General features: G+C 33.2%; 1 protein-coding gene across 4 annotated transcripts in view; it reads left to right on the top strand.

Moving 5' to 3' along the window:
• The window catches only part of Ctr9 (RNA polymerase-associated protein Ctr9), a 153,810-nt gene that overhangs the window by 40,313 nt on the left and 89,549 nt on the right, over positions 1–23,948 (top strand). For all 4 annotated transcript variants that reach the window (XR_015040690.1, XR_015040689.1, XM_085815049.1 and 1 more), the window contains exons 9-12: positions 5,237–5,455; positions 5,546–5,729; positions 8,696–8,784; positions 9,878–10,145. Coding sequence is in view for 2 of the 4 variants with exons in the window: in XM_085815049.1 (XP_085671175.1) it covers positions 5,237–5,455; positions 5,546–5,729; positions 8,696–8,784; positions 9,878–10,145 (760 nt within the window). In the remaining 2 variants the exon portion in view is untranslated. The remainder of the gene's footprint in view (positions 1–5,236; positions 5,456–5,545; positions 5,730–8,695; positions 8,785–9,877; positions 10,146–23,948) is intronic.

Raw genomic sequence — 23,948 nt, 5'->3', positions numbered from 1 at the left:
TCACACAGGAAATCATACTGACCATCACACAGCAAATAGCATCTCATCATCTCCATACGCTCGAAGCTTGAATGACGGATGTGTCGGTAGAAGAGACAGCTGCGCCATCATAATTAATACGCATGCGCATAAGAAAAAAACGTTCGCTCGCCTTTACCCAACACACCCCTCCTGCGAGCAACATTTTTTCAATACAAAAATGAAATACAAACAATATATAACACATTACATTAAGAAATTAAGGAAATTATTTTCAATGTATACATTAATTTTTCTTCACTGACACTCTTAGTAAGAAAATCTGCAATCATATTATCAGTTTGTGAATATTCCAACTTAATGACTTTGTCCTTTGTTAAGTCCTTCATAAAATGGAAACATAAGTTCATGTGTCTGGATTTCGTAGAAGATCTGGCACAGTTGATCCACTGGATGGCAGCTTGACTATCTGTATTCAAGACCACTGCACCATTTAAAAATTGTTTACATTTTAATTCTGATAATAAATTTACGGTTCAAATAATATCCTTACAAATTTCAGAAATAGAAAATAATTCTGCTTCACAAGTAGACAGACTAACACTTCTCTGCTTACGACATTCCCAAGAAATCAATGAATCACCTAGTAAAATAGTACCACCAGAAAATGACTTACCATTTTCTGCATTTTCCCCAGCTAGCATCAGCATATGCATTTAAAACTCCAAAATCATTGCTATAGAAAAGTTTTTTTATTTTTTGTACCTCTTAAATACCTTAATATCCTTTTAGCCAAAAGATAATACCTTTTTTCTGGTACATGATTAAATTGTGACAAATAAGTTGGTACAAATGATATATCAGGACGCGTTCTATTCGCTAAATATAAAAGTTCCCCAATTAATTCCCGATACAAAATTGCATCAATTTTTTCATTTGTACATGAAAAACCTTTTTCTGCCCCTTTAACGATTGGCGTTTTTACTGCTTTACAATTTTCCAGATTGTGTTTAGTCAATAAAGATTCAATATATTCTGTTTGAGACAAACATATACCATTTTCAAGTTTTTCTATTTGCATTCCCAAAAATTTTGAATTAGTATTTTCATGTAACTCAAATACATTTTTAATTTTAGAAACAGTATTTTCAAGCATTTCTTTATTATTACAGAATACAGCTAAATCATCAACATACAAACACAATATAAAAATGTTTTTGGTATCATTATAAATGAATATACAATTATCAGATGCTAACTGTACCAGTCCAAGTTTTTCTAATTCTGTTTTTATTTTCATATACCAATTTCTACCCGATTGAGGCAACCCATAAATACTTTTCTTCAATTTACATACTTTTCCTTCTCCAATCAGTTTTTCATAACCAGGTGGAGGAGTCTTATACACATCCTCCTTTAAGTCACTGTACAAGTACGCTGTTTTTACATCGTAAAATTTAACAGTCAAGTTTAATTTAGCTGAAAGTGCAAGCAATAATCTAAAACATTCAATATTAACTACTGGTGAATATGATTCAGTATAATCCTTATTTTTTATTTGATTAAACCCAGCCGCTACTAATCGCGCTTTACATTTTACTTCCCCAGAGTCTGCTTGCTTCAAAGTATACACCCACTTACTTTTTACTAATTTTGTTTTTTCAGGCCTCTCTACTATTTCCCACACTTCGTGTTTATGTAGTGAATCTAATTCATTTTCCATTGCGGATTTCCAGTCATACCAATTAGCACTTTGTTTTGCTTCTAAAAAATCATTCGGAACATTACTGATTATACTTGATGCTAGTTGTTTCGATTTGAGCCTCTCAAATCATCTTAATAGTATTTTTTTTTTCATATTTATTACTTTTTTCATAGCAATCAGATGTTTGGACTTTATTCCCCTTGTCATCACCCCCGCTACAACGGCTCATGTCGGAATTCGATGAGTCATCATATTCGCTTCCTTGAGTATTTTCCGTAACAACCAATTCGAGGTGTGGTTTTTTATCTACTTCGTTTCCCTTTCCTTTTAATTCTTCAATATCCCAAGTTTCTAAGGTTTTATTTTTCCCCATATAATTACTACCCTTTAAAGATTCGTTAAATTTAACTGATTGTTCTTCAATTATTTTATTACTTGCTATATCATAAATACGATATCCTTTTCTTTCTCTAGCATATCCTAACATTATCCCTCTTTTCCCTGGTATGTCAAATTTGTTTCGCATTACTTTCGGAATGTGAAAGTATGCCACACATCCAAACTTTTTTAGATAGTTTAATTTGGGTTTTTTACCAGTCCAAATTTCTAAAGGAATTTTTTCTTTTCCTTTCCGGGGTGTTAGATTTGATACTTGAGTACTAAAATTAATTGCTTCTGCCCAGAATTTTACCAGGAGCTCACTCTCATGTAGTAATGTCCTAGCTCTTTCTAAAAGAACTCTGTTTGCCCGTTCAGCTTTCCCATTACTCTCACTGCTATATGGAATTGTTTTTTCATGAAAAATACCTGAATTAGCAAGATAATTATCTAATTGTTGATTTACAAATTCTAAACCATTGTCTGTTCTCAAACGTTTAATTCTTTTACCAGTTAAATTTTCATACTTAGCTTTAAATTTACAAAATGCGTCAAATACTTCACTTTTACTTTTAAGAAAATAAGTAAAATACATTCCAGAAAAATCATCCAATAAGATCATAATATATTTAGACCCACCAATTGATTCAGTTTGAACAGGGCCACATAGATCCGAATGAATTAATTCTAAAATTTCTGAACTCTGATTAATGTCAATATTTGGATGACTTTTTCTAGTTATTTTACTTATGTCACAAGTTTCACACTTAAAATCACTTACATCATTAATATCAATGTATTCTTTCATTTTAAGCATATATTTTGGATTTAAATGGCACAGTCTACTATGTCAAAGTTCATAATTATTACCAGTACAACCATTAGCAATGCAAGATTCAGAATTATAATATGGTTCTAAATTAACTTCAAGCCTACCATTATTCTTAAATGCTTTAAAAAGTAATTCATTACACCTACTAAAAACTAACACAGAATTATTCCTTGATTCAATTTTACATCCTTTATCCATTAAGGCAGTGAGTGACAATAAATTATTTCTTAAATCAGGAATATAACTAACATTACTAATATTTAAATTAATAAAACTAGAATTCTTTGTATTTATAGTTTTTGCTTTAACAGTACCAATACCTTCTGAATATATTTTTGAATGTTTACCTGCCTGGTAAATTTCCTCTGGTGTAATATTCTGAAACCAAAAGAAGTCTTTTGCTATGTGTCCAGTTGCACCACTATCCAGCAACCAAATTTTATCACATTCATCATTTTTTCCACGCGTAAGTTGAAGAGCAAAATCATTTTCTCTTTCATCAGAACAAGATGAAACGTTCACACTCGTAGGTTTTCTTTCCTTGTTACCTTTGGATAATGCACTTTTTGGATTCTTGTTTCTGTAATAGCAGTCCTTCGCAATGTGACCAGGCCGTCGGCAAATGTAACAAATTATTGGCTTATAGTTTTTATTCCTTCTTGATATGAAAGCCTCTGCGTTGTTTTCATCAGGTTGTTTCCCATTCGTTGAATTGTGAATGGACTCTTCCTCACGGAGTATTTCGAGTACTTCATCAATTGTTTTTTCACGCTGAATTTTTACAATTTCCCTAATTCGAGAAAATTTTCCACGAAGTCCACGGACTGTGTAAAACACCAGTTCCCAAGGAGATACATCTAGGCCTAGCGAGAGTTGCTATGGCAACTTAGTTGCTATTCCTCTCCCTCTTGCGATATAATCATTAGCCGACTCATGCAACTTCATTTCTAAATTTTTTAACTCGTTACTAGCATCTATTTTTCGATCTTCAGCTTGTCCCGTAAATGCTGACTTTATTTTTTCCCAAAGAATTTTTGCATTCTCTTCTGCGGAGAACTGAAGCGCCTGTTGATCCGATAGTGAAAGTTTTATATGTGCTACGGCGTCAGTGTTTTTCTCATTCCACAATCTTTCATCTTTCTCGTCTAAGTTTTCTGGTTTTACTGTCGAAATTACCGAGTCAAGTCTTTTCAATGATAAATAAGGCAGCTTTAATTTTCAATGCCCAAATAAAATAATTCTGTCCAGTTAATTCGGGAACGTTCCACTTCTCCATTTTCGGCTTCCACTAAGACAGTTTAGGTTTCGACTTGGTATTTTATATCCAATTTTTCTTGACAAAACCACGGAACTGCTACCATTTGTTGTTCAGAGGCCAATATTTAGAGTAAAGAAGCCATTGTAGGACAACACACTTTATTTACATGAATAATGAATAAAAAGATCACACAGGAAATCATACTGACCATCAAACAGCAAATAGCATCTCACCATCTCCATACGCTCGAAGCTCGAATGACGGATGTGTCGGTTGAAGAGACAGCTGCGCCATCATAATTAATACGCATGCGCATAAGAAAAAACATTTGCTCGCCTCTACCCAACAATAATAATTTATTTGCAGTAACTGCTGAAGTATAGATAAACTTCAAAAATGGGTGTGTTTTAACATAAGTAATTTTCAGATATTCAGCAATTTCCGAGTATGCTGGTTAGTTAAGCTTTTACTGTTAAAGGATGACTGCATAAAGCAATCTCCCGTTTTCTGATTTCAGAAATGTTCCTCTTTTTATTTATTTTTACTTAAATTACTTTGCTTGCAATATCTGTTAAGGGAAAACTGTTATGCAATGCAAATTTAGAAAATGTTCAGAATTTTGATTTAAGTTAAATTATTTAAATATTAATATGAGTGGAAAATAAGTTATATTTATTTTTAGATGCCAAGCGAATATAATAAATATAGCTTATTATTATTTATTTCCTCTATTTTGTACTGAAATTTTATGATTAAGTCTTGTAATATAGTTTTGTTCTGCATATTTTTTTTTCCTCTCATTGTAAACTAGTTCTGTAAAGTGAACTGTTATTTAAAAAAAAAGTAATTGTTTTCCATGGTTGATTAATGCTCATTCTCTCTTAATAAATACTGAATTTCTCATATTTTAAATTACAAGTCTAATTTTTCTTTTAAGGTTATACAGTTGTGTATAATTTAATTAGACAGGTGCTTATTTTTGTAACTAAAATGTGGCTACTAACCCTGTATTAAATATTTATACAATTGTGTTATATCTATTTTCATATTTTCTTATTTTTAAATCTGCATTTATTTGGAAAAGGCTCATTTGAAGAAAGTTACGGAGCAATTTGCAGATGATATTGAAGCATGGATTGAGTTGGCTCAAATTTTAGAACAGTCCGATATTCAGGGAGCTTTATCAGCATATGGAACAGCAACAGAAATACTGAAAGACAAAGTGGAAGCAGATGTTCCTCCAGAAATTTTGAATAATGTTGCTGCTCTCCATTATAGGCTTGGAAATTTGCAAGATGCCAAAGTGAGTTATGTTTGGAAAAGTATTGTTCATTTCAGATACATATTTTGCTTTTTTTACATAAATGTTTGTATATATATATTTTAATTTTAGAAATTTTATGAAGCATCGTTAGAACGTTCTCATAATGATGCTGAACATGATGAACATTATTATGGATCAATTTCTGTGACTACAACATATAATTTGGCAAGGCTATATGAATCATTCAGTATGTTTGATAAAGCAGAGCGTCTTTATAAAAACATTTTAAGAGAGCATCCAAACTATGTTGATTGTAAGTATATTGATTTCATTTTGAAACTGTGATATGCTCAGTTTTTAGCAGATATATTTATTTTCAGCAAATGTGAAAATAATTATCCTGTGCATTTCATTAATCTTTTAAAGTTTTATAATGAATAAAATATGCACATCTAATTATAATTCACCTAAAGACTTAACGAATATGCTAATCATACTTGCATATAATATGTAAATGATCTAACACAGTGATTCTCAACTAGTGGTACGCAAGAGAAAAGTGGGTGGTCCACAAAGAAACAAGGTATTTTTAGTTATTAAATTCAAAAATTAAATGCCCCAGCATCTTGTTTAAATTTTTTCTCTAACACTAGTAAATGTATACAATCTGAGCTTTGTTCAAGGTCAATAGCCACTCATAAACTTTAGCAAAATAATCCGTTTTTTTTATTTTCACAAATATTCTTTCAACCATAGACATAATAAAAATTTATCATGAATAATTTTTTTTAAGGATTAATAGAAATGAATGTTGTATTTAACAGAAAATAAAAATAAGTTCTTATAAAGAGATAATTAATTCTTTTAGAGTTGATCTACACTTAATGTCAACATCATTTCCATGCTCATATTGCTCTATTTTCAATTGGAATAATTTTTTAGGTGTATATGCTGTCTGTAACAACAGGTATTTTGTCTTCTTGTTGCTTTGTATTCCTTACTCTTCTATGTGATTCCTTTTTTTTTTTTTTTTTTTTTTAACTTGTTATGTATTGTGCATTTAAATATTTGTGAAAAAACTAAAAAAACAAGCCTCTATTTTCAAAATAGAAAAAGGCTATGAATCAGTAAGCGGAAACTTCATTATTCATAGATGGTCATCCAGGACAATCTACTAGCACTAAGAATATTTTTTAAAAAAGAAAAATTGTTTATAGAAAATATAATGGAAATAATTTATAATATGGGTTTACTTGATGTAGAGATGAAATGGACCCTCAACCATGCGTTGTTTGCAGTGAACTTATTATCTAATCTAAGTATGCCAGTTTAATGGATAAATCTGATGAATATTTTAAGAGGAAATTATCAGAGTTCAAATTAGTAAACAAGTAATGAAATATTTTGTTATTTCAAGTGAAAAAGCTTTGGAAGCTAGTTATCCTAGTAAGCCTACGAAATTCATGAAATGGCAAATTCCATAAAAGAGACATTCAAAAAATAAAACACAGTGAATATTTCACATTACAACTGGATGAAAATACTGATCTAATGAATTTTGTTCAATTATTAGTTTACATATGTTTTGAAGAAACGAATTGCCGAAGAGTATTTATTTTGTGAATTTCTTCATGATAGAGCAACTGCAGATGAAATTTTCAAAGTAATTGACAATTTTGTGCCTGAGAATGACATTCTATGAAAGAAGTGCAGTGGCGAAGCTCAGACTTTAACGGGAAAACATTACAGTTGTTATTTGTCAAATAAAGAAAGTCTCGCACTTGGAACTAAATTTAGTCACTGATTCTGTCATCATAAGCTTTAAATTCGAGAATATTTAGGATTTTATGCCAAGAGATGGGCAGTGAACATGAAATGCTTTTGTTACATACGAAGTCATGTGGTTATCCAGAAGCAAAGTTTTCAATTGTCTTTTTGAACTTCCATCAGAAATTCAAATTTTCCTCTGCGATTCAAAGTTTGAATTGCAAAATTGTTTATTTAGGGAATTTTGGTTGGCATGTTTAGGATATTTAGCTGATGTTTTTGGAAAGTTAAATGAATTAAATTTTTCTAAATTTAATTCATTTACAAGGGCAAAGGGTTAATTTATTTACCATTAGAGATAAATGCAATGATAAAAAAAATACTTAAGCTAATTATGAAAGGATTGGATAATACTATTTTAAGCTTTTTGCCACTTTTAGAAAGTTGAGATTTCAAAAATAACCCCAACGTCTTGATTGAATTTTTTCTCTAACACTCGTAAATTTTTGCGATATGAGCTTTGTTCAAGGTCAAATGCCTGGATTCTCAACAGGTGATACGCAAGAAAAAAATAGGTAATACTGCAAAGAAACAAAAGTATTTTTAACAATTAAATTAAAAAATTTCCTGAAGATAAAGAACAATTGATGGTAATTTCATGTGATTGATCTCTAACTAAAGATCTCAAAAATAACACACTTGTTAACTTCTGTCTGAATCAAAAAGAAAAAAAAGAATTGAAAGGCCTTTCAAATAAAGCTATTAAATTTTATTGCCTTTTTTTGCAACTTATTTATGTGAACAAGGACCTTTCTTCCATGTTATATTTGAAAATTAAATACAGAACAAGTTTAAAAGTGGATTCTAATTTACAGTTAAAACTAACTGAAATAAGACCAGATATAAAAAAATTGATTTCTTTTAAATAGGCCCAAATTTCATACTAAAAAATATAACTTAAAATTTGATAATTAAAATGGTAATCAATTTTTAGTCTAATATTTTTATGTGTGCATATTTAATACAAATAGCTAATAGATTGTGCAAATGGCAAAATATATTTTTTTAATATTTCTATTGAGAAATTGAAAAATAATCATTGTAAAATATAGTGGTGATACAAAAGTTTTTCAGTTTTCTTTAGATGTTATGGTCAAAAGGTTGAGAACCACTGATCTAACATATTCCATTCCCATCCATTCTGAGGTTTTGAAATGCATTAGCAAGTGTATAAATCTTTTATTATTATTTGAAATATGTAAATAGATTCCTAAGTGTAGAATATCTATTCATTAACATGAATTACAATCCTTTAGTTCCATTATATATATATATGTTTTTTTAATTCAACATATTTTTCTCTTAAATGTTATGCATAATTTTTATTAGAGATAAATGTAAATTGATATGGTAATTTTCATATCATCTTGATCAAAATTCCTTTTTTGTAAGCTTTGTGTGAGAAAATATGACATAGATTTTAAAATATTTCATAATATAAATTATTTTAAGGTTATTTAAGGTTGGGTTGCATGGCTCGAGATAGAGGACAGATTTATGAAGCCTCTGACTGGTTTAAAGAAGCATTGCAAGTTAATCAGGTATGCTTTCATTTTGTTTCATTTAATTTTCTCCATTATGTTTTTTATTAAATTTCAAATGCATATGAATATTCTTTTATCTGTGTATTTGTGACACTATTTAATATTTCTTTCCATTTTATAACTGTAGTACAAGGGGTGATCAAATGAAAGGGTACAAAACGACGTAAAAATGTAACAGTTAAATATTTGCATATTCCGCCATGGGAGCACGTAGCGAGACCTCTCGGGATGCGATTGGAGTCTCTGACTGGGATCGGAGCATGCGTGGGCGCCCACATGCGCAGGAGAAAGCAGATGCTCATATCAAAAGTGGCATCCAAATGATGCGGGCAGTCCGTATGAGGACAGGATGCCGTTCGCGTTGCAAAATTCGATGCCTGAGGAGCAGCGAGGTGTTATCCGATTTCTGACAGCAGAAGGGGAGAAACCGGCAGCTATTCATCACCGGTTGGTGACAGTTTACGGGGAGAAATTTGTCTCTGACAAGTCTGTCAGAAAATAGAGTGCCCGTTTTCGTACAGGCCGTGAGAGTGTGGGAACTGGCTAAGTTCAAGTGGGAGACGTTGGACCATCCGCCCTACAGTCTGGACATGTCGCCTTGCGATTTCCATGTGTTTGGTCCACTGAAGAAACACTTGAAATGGAAGCGCTTCAACTCGGATGATGTACTCAAGGACACTGTGAAGGACTAGCTCTCGTCACGGCCACAGGAATTCTGGGAACAAGGAATCCTGCGACTTGTTCATCAGTGTGATCACTGTGCTCAGGCCTATGGTGTATATTTTGAATAAAGTCTACATTTGTACTCACCGTGTCATTTCGTACCTTTTCATTTGATCACCCCTTGTAATTATGTTAAATTTGTTGAAAAGTTTCATTTAAGAGATAACCAAACTTAAAATAAGAAAAAGTTGCATGTTTTATGTATTGTGCATTTTGAACTGTAACATATTAAGTTTTATGTTTTTGACTTGGGTTCTAGGTTTAAAATGTTTTAAATTACAGAATATTTCTCAAATTAGTAGATTTCTGTATTTTAATCCATAATTTGAATAATAAGTGTTATTAATTTCATTTCTCATTTTTATAGGATCATCCTGATGCATGGTCTTTGATTGGAAACTTGCATCTTGCTAAACAGGAATGGGGACCTGGTCAGAAAAAGTTTGAACGTATTTTAAAAACCTCACCAACTGACACATATTCCCTAGTGGCTCTTGGCAATGTCTGGCTCCAAACTTTACATCAGCCAAGTCGAGATAAAGACAAAGAAAAACGTCATCAAGATAGAGCATTATCAATGTATAAACAAGTGCTGCGTATTGACCCACGCAACATTTGGGCTGCAAATGGAATTGGTATTTACTTTTTAATATATATCTGAGAGTAATTCATTTTTTATCTCTTTCACGGGAGTTTTAACCAGTTAGACTGGTGAAATATGCTTTTCATAGTAAATTTCTCTACTACATTATTTGCAGTCAAGTAAGTAAACTATTAACCTCCTAAAACCTACAGTACATCAGTTGTGCCAGGAAAATGACTTTCTTTAATGCTGGCTGTGATACAACTGTTATACCAGACATCCCCTCCCTATTTTAGAGAATCGCCTATCTGTAGATCTCTGGGTGGTCCATTGTCGTTGCTCCGAATAGCTGCTGGCTGCGCATTGTTTCCCTCTTCTTATCAGTTTGGCTAGATTTTGGCAAAAACCGTAGGTTTCATCTCACACCAATATGCTTGAAAATCAAATAGAAGCCATCTCTTTCTCAAACTTTAGAGCACTGTCTAATAATTTTAGTGCTAACTTTTGCTATGATTAAAATGTCAGCAATTTTGCATGCTATTTAAACTTACCAGATTTAATGCTTTTTAATCATAGCAAATAAGATTAGATTAATATTTTAGATTTAATGCCCTTCTAGAAAATACGTAAAACCGCTTTTATCGTTTATTTCCTTTTTATACGTATGAATAATAAGATGTTATTTTGACACTTTTTTGGGGGGAGTGCATAAAACCCTTAAGAACTGTTAACGCATTCAAAGTGCTATTATGTAGGCAATTTTGTCTGATTTATCAGGAGATAAATAAGAGACAACTGCATGCATGATAGTTTTTGTGATTTTCTTTCAATTAATGAATACTTTGAATGATTTTCATTCATTGTAAATTAAAAAAAACCAATTTATCTTTAGACCCTCTTTAGGATGGCATCTGCAAAAAGTATTTAAATATCATTAAAGCTCTCGTAACTTCTACTAAATTGAATCAAAACATCAGTTACTTTGCATAAAATTTTGGCCAGTTTTATTTGCTGATTTATTATTATTATTTTATACTCCTCAAGACATAAAGGGAATTCAGACAAGTTAATAAAAAATTTATCTTTAAAAAAAGGAATGTTATTTTGTCTGTAATAAGGCGTATGTCAACTTAATATTAAATGTATGAGAATTAGGATTGGATTACGGAAAAGTACGCGAACGCTATCTGCTTAAGGGGATGGATGCTTTCGTGTAAAACTTTTTAAGAGAAAATTACTCGCATTAAGTTTTCCTGGTGGGAAAACTCCACATGTAATCAACCCGTTCTCCGGGTTTGATTAGATTGTAGGGTTTATATTTAATTTAACTAACATTTATTTTAAGTTTAAACTATCTTTCCTGTGAAGCCTTACTTTTCCCTGGAACTGCCAATGCCAGAGTATGTAAATTTTAGTAGAACGCGCAAGGATTCAAATTATCAGCGGAAGTATTCTGAGTTAAATAGAAAGGAAACGAGTTCGAGGTGTGCTGTTCTTACTTCACGAGCGCGGAGGTAGTTAGCCAGAAATTGAAGAACCCCGCGTTTCGGCCTGTGTGCTTGCCTCGGAGAATTGTTAATCGTTCAACGTGATATTCAAAGTTTGCTGAATTGTCAGCGGTATTTTAGAACACGATGAGGTTAGTTACGTTTAGAGAGCCTTGTAGTTAGTCACTTGTTACTATTCTTTTCTTAATTTTTTTTTTTTTTTTTTTTTTTACCGCCGGGTCGGCGTAGTTTTTTAGCGTCAAGAGCACGCATTTGTAATTTCTAAAGTTGAATAAAAAGGGATTAAAACCCTTTTCAAGACTTTGGTCTACTTTCCAGTTCTTAGCAGTCACCCCTATTGTTGCGTGCAGGTTGGAAGCGCGCAACATTACATTGGCGCCCGAACAATTGTCGAACTGAAATGGCCGAAAATTGGATGGAAGTTGCTGGACAACAACAAGAAATGGCAAGCCAATTAGAAGGATTTGGATAACTGGTCCAGACGATGAGAGCATCAATTAAGCCAAAAGTCAATTTTGACGGAAAAAATTCGGTGGCGATATTTCTAGAAAGCCTAGACAATCACTTCCAGCTCTACCCTGTGCCTGAAAGACAAAAAGTTGCCATCGCCACATCTGCACTAAGAGGACAGACCGCGCTATGGTGGAAGAATATAGGCAAATTTTTATTAGGGGAATTCGGAGGCCAGACATATACATTTGAAAATTTCAAAAAATCGTTATTAAAGGCCTTCCCCATAGTGAAAGATCGAGCAAGGCTAGAAGCCGAACTGTATAGTTTTTATCAAAGGAATATAGAAGAGTTGATGGACTTTATTCTGCGAAAAATTAAGCTGACGGATATGCTGTATGGGAAGAAACCCGACGCGGAGATTATTGAAATAATCTTACCAAGATTCTTTCCTGTTCAAGACTACTTCGAAATTAGAAACCCAAGCACATTGCAGGAGCTCTTCGAATTGGCGCTGAAGTTTCAAAATCGCAGAATAGCGGAAAAAGCTAGAGGGGCATCGTGTTCTCAAAGTATCCGAAGGCAATCTTTAAATGAGCAAACCAGAAATGCAAACCGCTCTTATGGGGGAAAGAGCTATCAAGCTAACTCATCGAACCTCGAAGGTCAAGGCCCAAAAAGGAAATTCGAAAACAAATATCCGCGTACCCAGAAGGCAGAAGTTGAAAGGAAAGCTTTAAACGAGTAGAGGGGCCTGTGAAGGCGAGGGTCCAGACCACGGAAGTTTTAAAAAAACCCTCAAAAAGACATTTAAATACGGTCATCGTAAAAAACTCACATCTACCAATTATACAAGTCTTGGTTGGCGATGTACCAATATAAGCCCTCATCGATACAGGAGCAGAAGGTAATTTTATGAGCGAAACATTCTTCAAAAAGAATTTTTATAGGTTACGATTATTTAAAAACAAAAAGATATAAATTATAGCAGCGCAAGGAAAAACCTGTCACTGCATCGGGAAATTATCATTAAACATACAGGTAGAAGAGGAAAGCCTCAAAGTATTAATTTTTGTAGTGAAGAATCTGCAAAATCCTCTTATTTTAGGTATGGAGTTTTTAAGAGCCACGAGGGCCAAACTGAATTTTCAAGACAGTTCTGTTGTGCTGGAGATGGACCAGAGGGTGGTGGAACCTGTGGAACAACCGCAAGTTGACCTTAGCCATTTGAATGACCATGAAAGTCAAGCCATCCAGCAAGTGGTGAGTAATTTTTCAAACTTGTTTTCAGAAAAGCCTGGTAGCTGTCAAATAGTTACGCATCAGATACAGTTAACTGCCGAAAAACCTTGTAGGACTAAACCGTATCGTTATGATAAACAAAAAGACCTAATCATCGAAGAACGTATTCAGGAGATGTTAAAGAATAAAATAATAATGCCCATAAATAGTGAGTACGCGAGTCCAGTCGTACTATGTAGGAAAAAGAACGAGTTTCCTCCTTCGGATAAAAGGGCTTGGAGGTTAGCTATCGATTACAGAAAACTAAATAGTATTACTAAATTCCCAGTTTACCCTTTGCCGGCTATAGAGGAAATTATTAGAAAGATCAAATCTACTAGGTATATGACTACTTTGGACTTAACGTCTGGCTACTATCAAATAGCTATGAGACCCGAAGACATACATAAAACCGCGTTTATAACAAAATCGGGCACTTGTGCATTTTTACGCATGCCCTTTGGGTTGTGTGGGGCCCCATCAACATTCCAGAAAGCTATGGACATTGTTCTAAAGCCTGTCCTAGGAAAATCAACTTTAATCTATCTAGATGATATAATTATAACAAGTAGTACGTTGGAACAACATATTAAAGATCTAGAAGAAGTTTTTAAATTATTAAAAGAGGCCGGTCTTACAATTAACGCCTCAAAATGCAAGTTCACAACTAAAGAACTTAAATATCTCGGTTATAAAATTTCGCAAAAGGGTATAGAAATCCAAGATTCAAAAATAAAAGCAATCAAAAATTTCCCACCGCCCAACACCACCAAGAAACTTTCTTCTTTCCTTGGGTTATGTTCTTACTATCGGGCTTTCATAAAAGATTTCGCTAATATTGTTGAACCACTGTTAGTAATTAAAAGAAAGAAAAGTAAATTTACGTAGACAGCGGAAGCAAATACGACATTTGAAAGATTAAAAGAAGCGCTCATCAATGCCCCTGTTTTGAAATTCCCGGAGGGGGACGAAAACCTGGAAATTGCAGCAGATGGGGTGGGTGCGGTTCTTACGCAAAATAGCCATCCTCTGGCATTTTTTAGTAAAACGTTGAATCAGACACAAAGGAATTATACAGCTACAGAGAGAGAAACATTGGCCGTATTAATGGCTGTACACAAATTTCGAGTTTATTTCGGCAAAGCGCCAGTAACAGTCTTTTCGGATCATGCGGCTGTTGGTAGACTTTACTCGGGAAAAAACCTAACGCCCAGGTTAATAAGATGGGCTTTAAAACTCCAAGAATATAAACTAATAATAAAATATAAACCGGGTAAGGAAAACAATGTAGCTGATGCACTTTCTCATATAAAACTGGATGAAGGAAATGAACTTAAATGCCCTGTGTTGACTTCAAAAATTTTAGATTCTAGAGATACGATTATCACTGAACTGAAAGCTGATCCTGAATTTGGAAATATCTATGCATATTTGAAAGACCTCGAGAGCTTTGAGCACACAGATATCGATGCGATAAGAAATAGAGTAGAAAACCATGAAATAATAGATAATTTATTATTTTATACGAAAACAACAAACGAAAATCTCGAGTACAAACCAGTCATCCCAGCCTCGCTTCGATTAAGCATTTTGAAGGAATTACACGACGCGAAAACAGCGGGTCATTTAGGGGTCAGAAAGACTTTAAAAAGGGTACGCGAGGCGGTATATTTCCCGCAATTATACAAAATAGTAACTGCGTATGTCAGGTCCTGCAATCAATGTCAGTTAATAAATGATATTAATTACAGCTGGCCGGGTACTTAAATAGCATACGCGCTACATTTCCGAATGAAATTTTAGGCATAGATCTTCTTGATCCCTCCCCCCAGAGCGAGTTAAATAAAAATCGTTTTCTTTTAGTAATTGTAGATCACTTTTCAAAATGGACAGAAATTGTTCCACTTAAATGCGCGTCAGCCAAAACAGTCGCAGATGCATTCTTACACAGATACATTTTAAAATACGGTGCACCGATTAAAGTCATTAGCGATAATGGAAAACAATTCATTAGTCAAATATTTGAAACATATGCACTGGACTTGGCATATGCCATATCAAAATGGTTCCGTATAGACCACAGGCAAACATAGCAGAAAGAGTGAATAAAAACATTGTAAAAATAATTCGCAGTTACATTAGCACACATCACAAGCGCTGAGATGGCTACATAAATGAATTAGCTTATGCTTTAAGAGCGGCAAATCACGATACTACGGGAAAAACCCCAGCAGAATTATTTTTAGGCCGAAAGTTAATTACGCCTTTAGATAAATTATTCTTTGTGCAACAAAGAGAGCAAGAGTTTAAACAGAAAGATGTGCAAAAACTTATTGATCAGGCGCTTAAAAGCTCGGATACGGGAAGAAATAAGCAAAAAGTGTATTACGATAGAAAACGCCGTGAAGCAGATTTTAAAGGTGGGGATAAAGTGTTGAAGAGGAAATTTTCTTTATCAAGTGTCCCAGACAATTTTACTGCAAAATTTAGCTCCAAAATTTGAAGGCCCCTATGTAATTCAGGAAATCAAAAGAGTCGTATTGTACATTAAGAACGAGAGAGGGGAAATTTGTAAAGCAAGTCCCGACCAGGTGAAAAAATACTATAATCAAAATGATTTTGAAATCCTTAAAAGTTTCTTGCAGGACTCAAGCCTAAAAGAAGTAGAAGGTCCAGAAATAACGACAACCGTTCCACCACCCAAGAAGCAGAGAACTGAAGAGAGACCTAGCCCTTCTACAACCCAGGCGACGGTACCGGAAAGAAAAAACGAAAATTTTCAGACTCCAGCATTTAAGAAAAACAAGAAAGCAAAGCCGCCGCGTAAAGAAACTTTGGTAAAGAGGAAAACACGACCTACAACGTATCGCAGTAGAAATTATACATCAAGGAGAACGCTCCCAGGGCCAGAGAGTCAGGTGCAAACAAGGCCGCCATTCCGGAAACTAAAAAGACAGCAGGAGGAACGAAAAGACCAGCAACAACAGAAGAAATTCAAGAAGGACTCCAGACCGGAGGATGTCAAGACCAGCCGTCCAAGGGGAAAACGAAAAAGACAGCAACCCGACGATTACGACGCCAAGAGGCCAGCATGCAGAGGACGCAAAAGAAAAACTAATGTGGACGACACTCGGAGGTCAGTCAGGAGAAGATTGATGTCCATGAAACCTGTAACGTGGGAACAGTTTTGCCAGAAAAGAATGACGGAGTTTCAATCATCGAAAACTCAAAGATAAGTTAAAATCTTCTATAAATTTTTTTTTCTCTTTTGTTTCGAAATGTTATGCGTAAGTACGAAGTTCTATGTTTTGACGAAAGTCAATATGTCTCGGTTGAGACTTAGTTTTGTTTTACTTTATTTAGCTAAGGCAAAAGTATTATTTTCTTTTAAGTACAAAATCTAAGAACAAGCATTTTCTGTTGGTCGAAAGACTAATTCTGTTATGTTAAAGCCAAAATTTGGCCGAAGATAAAAATAACTTCGTATTCTTGTATTAATAAGAATTTTAGTTTCAGTGCCGCCAGCTTGGCGAAGAATGAGTAAAGTAAAAATTTATTTTCTCTTATTCATTTTATGGTAAATTGTAAAAATCATATGTATTAAAATTTTGTAAATATACGTAAATACTTGAAAGGTATGTAAAAGTAGAATTTAGTCTAGAAGGACAAAATTTTAGATGCTAAAAGTAAATGCTTAAAAGCAATGAATTCGAATTTAAGTATTAAACTGTAGATAAAATCATGCTTTAGAGCGAAAGCCTGCATGTCTAAAGATGAATGAGGGGGAAGTTAGAATGAATGTGTTTTGTAGGGTTCTCCACCTACACTTGAATTTTTAAGAATGTTAAAGTAGCTCATCGAGTTGTAGAATGTCGAGTAAGGTGTGTCTATTTGGTCGTTGAATTCTAACAAATCATGGTGATTAGGGGAAGTGTTGCAATACTAAAACACGAATATTCCCGTTTGACACCACACATGGTGGAGAGCCAGGGTAAAGTTAAATTAATGTTTGAATAATTGAATGAATGTGAATTAAGCAGTAACTAAGGAAAACGAATCGTTTAAAAACAAAAATTTATTCAGTGTCAAGAAAGTGTAAATTATAATGTATTTAGAAAGATACTGATACTTATTCCTTCCAGATGCTGGAAGGAAAAGAACAAGATTGATTGCTGAAGTCCAGGAAAAGTTGCTGTAAGAAGAGAGATTTATATAAGTATCTACAGAAATTTAGTATACCTTTTGTTACATAAGATTTTTTTTGTGTAAACGAGGCTCTTAAGAGTTAGTTCAGAATTGCAGAAACTTTACAACAGGTCGTTTGTAGGATCTGCTTCCAAGTTTTCCAAATTCTGGCAGCGGCAAATGTAGGGTTTATATTTATTTTAATTAACATTTATTTTAAGTTTAAACTATCTTTCCTGTCAAGCCTTACTTTCCTCTGGAACTGCCAATGCCAGTGTATGTAAATTTTAGTAGAACGCGCAAGGATTCAAATTATCAGCGGAAGTATTCTGAGTTAAATAGAAAGGAAACGAGTTCGAGGTGTGCTGTTCTTACTTCACGAGCGCGGAGGTAGTTATCCAGAAATTGAAGAACCCCGCGTTTCGGCCTGTGTGCTTGCCTCGGAGAATTGTTAATCGTTCAACATGATATTCAAAGTTTGCGGAATTAGCAGCGATATTGTAAAACGCGGTGAGGTTAGTTACGTTTAGAGAGCCTCGTAGTTAGTCACTTGTTACTATTCTTTTCTTAATTTCTTATTTGTATTTTACCGCCGGGTCAGCGTAGTTTGTGAGCGTCAAGAGCATGCAGTTGTAATTTCCTAAATTGAATAAAAAGGGAATTAAACCCTTCGCAAGACTCTGTCTATTTTCCAGTTTCAGCAGTCACCACTTTGTTGCGTGCAGGTTGGAGGCGCGCAACTCTACAAGATTAATTTTGTTCGTTTACTGAATTACATCAAACCGCACAACAATTACCTGTATAAAGGGAGGGATGCCTTCGTGGAGGACTTTCTAAGGGAAGCTGGCTTGTATTTACATTACACAAAAACCATGAATCCAACCCTTTAGCCGGGATTCGTACCCAAGCGAGCTACAAGTGTTCAGCCACCTTTACCACTCTACTTAACGGCCTGTAAAAAAATTGATAAAGAAAAAGTATTGAAATAACCGGTTTAATTTACTAACCTATATTTCTCAATCGACTGTACATAAATTTGGCATATGAGGGGATAATTTGTGAATAAATAAGCTGTATTGCACTATTCTCCACTATTTCATATTACGATGGAATTATTGCATTTCAAAGTTATTTCTCATGAATTAAGTTTGCTCCATTCATGATTTTTTTATTTTTCAAAGAGAAAATTTCACACTTTAAATAAAAAATACATTAGAAGATACTTTATGCAAAATTTGGTGTAAACAGTTTTCTTAATTTTGCTTTGAAAATATTCCAGGGAATCATTTTCATTACTGGAAGAAATATGAAAGACAGATTTACTACATTGTAAGTGTCGACACCCAGTATGCCTTTATTCTTTTGAAAACGTGAAAGATTACTCTTTCTAAAATAAATTAGAAAATATATTATGTGCAAATAGAATATTCGTTGAAAATGAAATAGACTTCAACCTTTGGATATAATGATGGTTTTGGGCGAAATTTCTGCCTATGAAAGGAAACTCTTTCTAAAATAAATTAGAAAATACATTATGTGCAAATAGAATATTCGTTGAAAATGAAATAGACTTCAATCTTTGGATATAATGATGGTTTTAGGCAAAATTTCTGCCTATGAAATGAAATTGACCCACATAACACAAAAGCATCCTTGGGATATCCCGAGGATGTTGCTCGCAGGCTATGCGCACATCCTCAGGACATCCAGGAATATCCCGCGAACCTCCTAAACACCTCCTCCCGAGTGCTTAATGTCACATCCCGATATATCCTCAGGACATCCTAACTAAGTCCCATTGACAGCTTGCAGGATGTTATTAGGATTTGAACTCCTACTTACTATATCCTCAGGACATCCCGGGATATCCCACTAACCTCCTAAACACATCCCATTATATCCTAAAAACATCCTATCTATGTCCCATCGACAGCGTATGGGATGTTATTAGGATTTAAAGTCCTACTTACTACATCCTCAGGACACATCCCGTAATAACCCAGTTTCCTCCTAAACTCATCCTCCCGAGTGCTTAATGTCACATCCCAGTATATCCTTAGGACATCCTATCTAGGTCCCACTGACAGCGTATGGGATGTTATCAGGATTTGAAATACTAGTTACAATATCCCTTTAACCTCTTAAATACATACTCTCAACTTCTTAATGTTACATCCCAGTATATCCCCAGAAATCTTCTTTATATTCCAGTGAAAGTGTGTGAAGGTATTGTGATAACCTGAAACTTGCTTATTTTCCACAGACAGTCTCAGGTCCTCCATCTGTGGTCACTATGGAAAAATAAGAAATTTTAAGAATATTTATACAATTTATTTTCTAATTTGAATTTCAATTTATTTAATAATTTGTAAATATATCTAAAACTGAGCAAGAGACTTGAAATGAATTATTAATACAAAATATTATAAGAGAAAATTTTGCTTTAAAATATTAAAAATCTTTCGATCGTTTTTAACCATTCAAATAGCCCAAAACTGAATTCTTTGATATATTCATAATTAAATTATTCTACAAATTCAGTTCTGACTTCAGTTAATTTGTATTCAAAATTCAATAATAAAATTAAGCATTTAATAACCTTTAAGTAGTGGACCAGATGTGTGTAAATTTTGAAATTCTGAATTTAAGTCGGTTACGTTTATTGAATCATAATTCATGGCTACAATATGATTAAACAGTTCATGAGTTCGTCTTGCTATTTGCTGTAATGGAGCGGAAGATTTTATAATCAGTTTTTTTTATAGAAGATATATTATTTAAGTGCACTGTAATTATCTAACGGCCCAAACATTTTTACATCTTCGCAAATGTGCAGTAGGCCATGAACATTATGAGCAATATACTGTTTTTCATAATAAAGCCCAAAATTTACTACAAAGAGTTTTAATAGAGACTGTGCGTATTCATCAATTGCCATCTGATTCTGATTAATCTGATTCTGCATAAGAGTCTAATCGAAATATGAAGTAGTAAAAAATGATCATGTAGCTTTTTGTTAAATTAATAAATAAATAAATAAGTGGGCTAGTGTACAGTAAAAATTGACGGTATTCTGTAGCTTTCCAGTGTTTCAATTCTTTTAGAGTTGGTCCCTTGGTTTTCTTGCAAATTCAATTGGTACATAAGGCTTTAAAAACTGGTCATTTAAAAAGAAATTAGTTCAACATTTTTATGTGGTAATCGTGCTTGTAAGGTGCCTCCGCCTATCCTAATAGTAATAATTTTTTGTACTACTCCTAAGCACACAAGGGACATAAAGTGTAACGGAATATTTATTAGTCCTATATTTGGAATATTCCTTAAAATGGGATAATCGTTTTGGTAATCGTCATCAGTCAGTTCTTCTTGAGACATAAAAGTTCATATTCCGAATCACAGTTTGAAATGGAACTTAAAGAATATTTGCTAGCGCGAAAATTCGACACAGTCCTTTTTCATAATTAAATACTACTTCATCTTCTGACGAATCCGATAATATACGTTGATTTATTCTGCTGTAAATCCGTCTTTTAGATATCAGAGATAATTCTTTTTAGTTCTGATCATTTTTGTAGAATAAAAGAAACATTTAGAAACTTACTTTTCACACTCTGTCAATGTAACGCTTGCAAGCATCAGCAAGTCAGTTCGTAACTGAAAGAGAATTTGGAATGGCGGCTATTAACGTTTAGCAGAATAGCTGAATTCTGGAAATCAGAAAGTAAGTACATGTATTTTCCACTTTGTGGGGTTCTTCAAGGATATCACTATTACGGAGCAATTAAAACTGTTGGGGGCGTTCTGCGTCCTTTGTTGTGAGGGGATGTTTCCCTTGTAGGGGGATACAAAAGAAGGGAAGGTCTGACACATAAATCTGCCACGTTAACAAAAGAGAAATCTTCTTGGGGCATCAGCTACAGAAAAAGTGCTCAGAGGTGTTACATTCTGAGCGGAGCTCGGTTTCTCAAAAGCAAAGAAAATTTGAGAAGCAGTTTTACGGACAATGATAATGATGGAAACGAAACTTTAAGATTTTCAACTTCAATTGTTATTTATAGTATAAAATAAAGTAATAAAACTGCTGAGTTTAAAGAACATGTTTAATTTAAAAATTAAATCATTTTAATTTAAAGTTTGAACATCTATTTAATCCATTATCTAATTTTGAGTTTTCATAACAACATTAAACTTTATGTTATATACCTTGAAGAAACGTGTTTACTGCATTTTCTGGATGTTACAAATAAATTAATAAAGCAGCAATTATTGTTAAATTATGAGGAGTCATGTAGCATTGTCAGCATAAAAGACTGCAGAGCGCTGGATATATTTTTTTTCGCGCTTTGTTTAGCAAAGACCGAATATTTGTATGGTTAAAGAGGTAGCAAAGGGAGGTTTGAGGAGAGTAAGAACTTAATGTTAGTTCTTCCCATTCTCAAACCTTATTTTCCTATTACAGAGAGGTAAAAAAATAAGTTACTTCTTCCCTCAGTCACTTTGAAAGACTAATTCTCATTATTAAAGAACTTACCAGAAAATGAACGAGGAAACTGCATTGAATTTTTTAGCCCAATAAAATTATTCTTCTGTTTATAAATTCAAATTAAAGGAGGTTAAACCTCGTACCGACTAGTTTTTAACTGCGTCTGTAAACTAAAATTTCGTTTGTTAAAATATATATATATATATATATATATATATTGTTACTTATTACTGCACAGCACTAAACATCATTCATTACTAATATAATAGTGTAACAGATCAAAAAGTATTTTTTTCTTTTGCAGTTTCAAAGTATAGTTATTTCTATGCTAAGAACTATCGATGAATTTAATAGAATACTTTTATAACTTGATATTTCTGATTAGTGCCTCAGAGACGGGTAAGTGATTATAGTGACTGATTGCCGTACAAAAGGGCTCAAGTTCGAATGCCATATAAGGCATGGATGCACATCATGCCCATCTGTTCATAGGATAAATGTCTTCGTAAAAGATTTTCTGAGTTAACCTGTAACGTAAATAATATTTGTGTTCAAAGATATTAGAAAAGTATCTAAAATAATGTTTACAAAATATATTATGTAGCAATTAGATTTTAATCGTAAACACACTTTCAATATGAAACTCAAAACGAATGAAAACACGTGCCTATAATTTGTAAGAAATTACTCTGATCAATAGGCACTGTGAAACAACAACAAAAATTTGAAAATATTATTACTTAATACTTACAGCCAACATATACAAGATGAAAACCAGTGTAAGCATAACAATTAAATTTTCATATGCAGAATAGGTAATCCCTAGAGTAAGATTTCGATTCCTATACAATGACTTGCGTGTGGTACAAGCTTACTTTAATATTTTCAGATATGAGCTTCCATAAAAAGTGAGTACTGAATATATCTGAGAAACAACATCCTCAGGAGATCTTCATATATCCCGGGACATTACGACTTGAACAGGACATCCTTAAGATGTTGATTTACGAAGTCCTCAGGATATCTGAAAATCAACATCCTGAGGAGATCTTCATATATCCCGGGACATTGAGACTTGAATGGGATATCCTCAGGGTATTGACTTAAGAAGTCCTCAGGATATCTGAGAATCAACATCCTCAGTATATCCTAACTGCTTCCCGGGACATTGCAACTTAAATAGGATATCCTGAGGATGTCTTGTGTTATGGGGGAACGTATAATTCTTCATAAACATTTAAAACTGTACTGAAAAATGCTTTTGATGATTGCATGTATAGGTCACAGATTTTTTTTTTTTTTTTTTCCTCTGCTAACATAAACAAAAGCCAATTTTACAAAGAAAAATTCTCGTTAAAGATATACCTTCTTTGCCTGATAGTCCAATGCAATATTTGTTAAAGTTAAATGATGAAACACAACTAGTGTATCTCTGATTTTCTTTTTATATTATAATAACAAAATTATCGAAAAATGCAGATTTAAAGCTCTGTTATTATTATGTAAAGCTTTATTATTGCTGTAAGTTCATCTCAAAATCTAATTATATTGAATCTCATTTTAATCATCTAATAGCAATAGATATTATTAATGAATTTATTATTATTGTTTCATTAAATTAGTCATTACCATTATTTTGTTAATGAAATCATGTTATTAAAAATTGCATTCCAACCTGCAGACTTGCAAAGCTAATTCGTATTTATTATATTTTGTAAAATTTTGTTTTCATTTTCTGATTTCTAATACGAAAATGTGTGAATATAAATGAAGTGTGAAAACAAAGTTACAGCCGAGATTGATCAGAAATAGTAAATGAAATATAAACATTGCATATGTTTTGTCCTAACTAGAACTTCATTTAAATGAAAGCAAAATAATCATCAAAAAAAATCGCAAATCTAGCAACCCATCTACTATGGAACAGTGTCCGACAAACATGTAAATT

Source organism: Stegodyphus dumicola, chromosome 4 (assembly GCF_044657685.1).
Source record: "Stegodyphus dumicola isolate Sdum_Otavi_A_Nest chromosome 4, ASM4465768v1".
Classification (NCBI taxonomy): Eukaryota; Metazoa; Arthropoda; class Arachnida; order Araneae; family Eresidae; genus Stegodyphus; species Stegodyphus dumicola.
The sequence above is the reverse complement of the archived record's forward strand: the minus strand, read 5'-3'. Positions and strand labels throughout refer to the sequence as shown.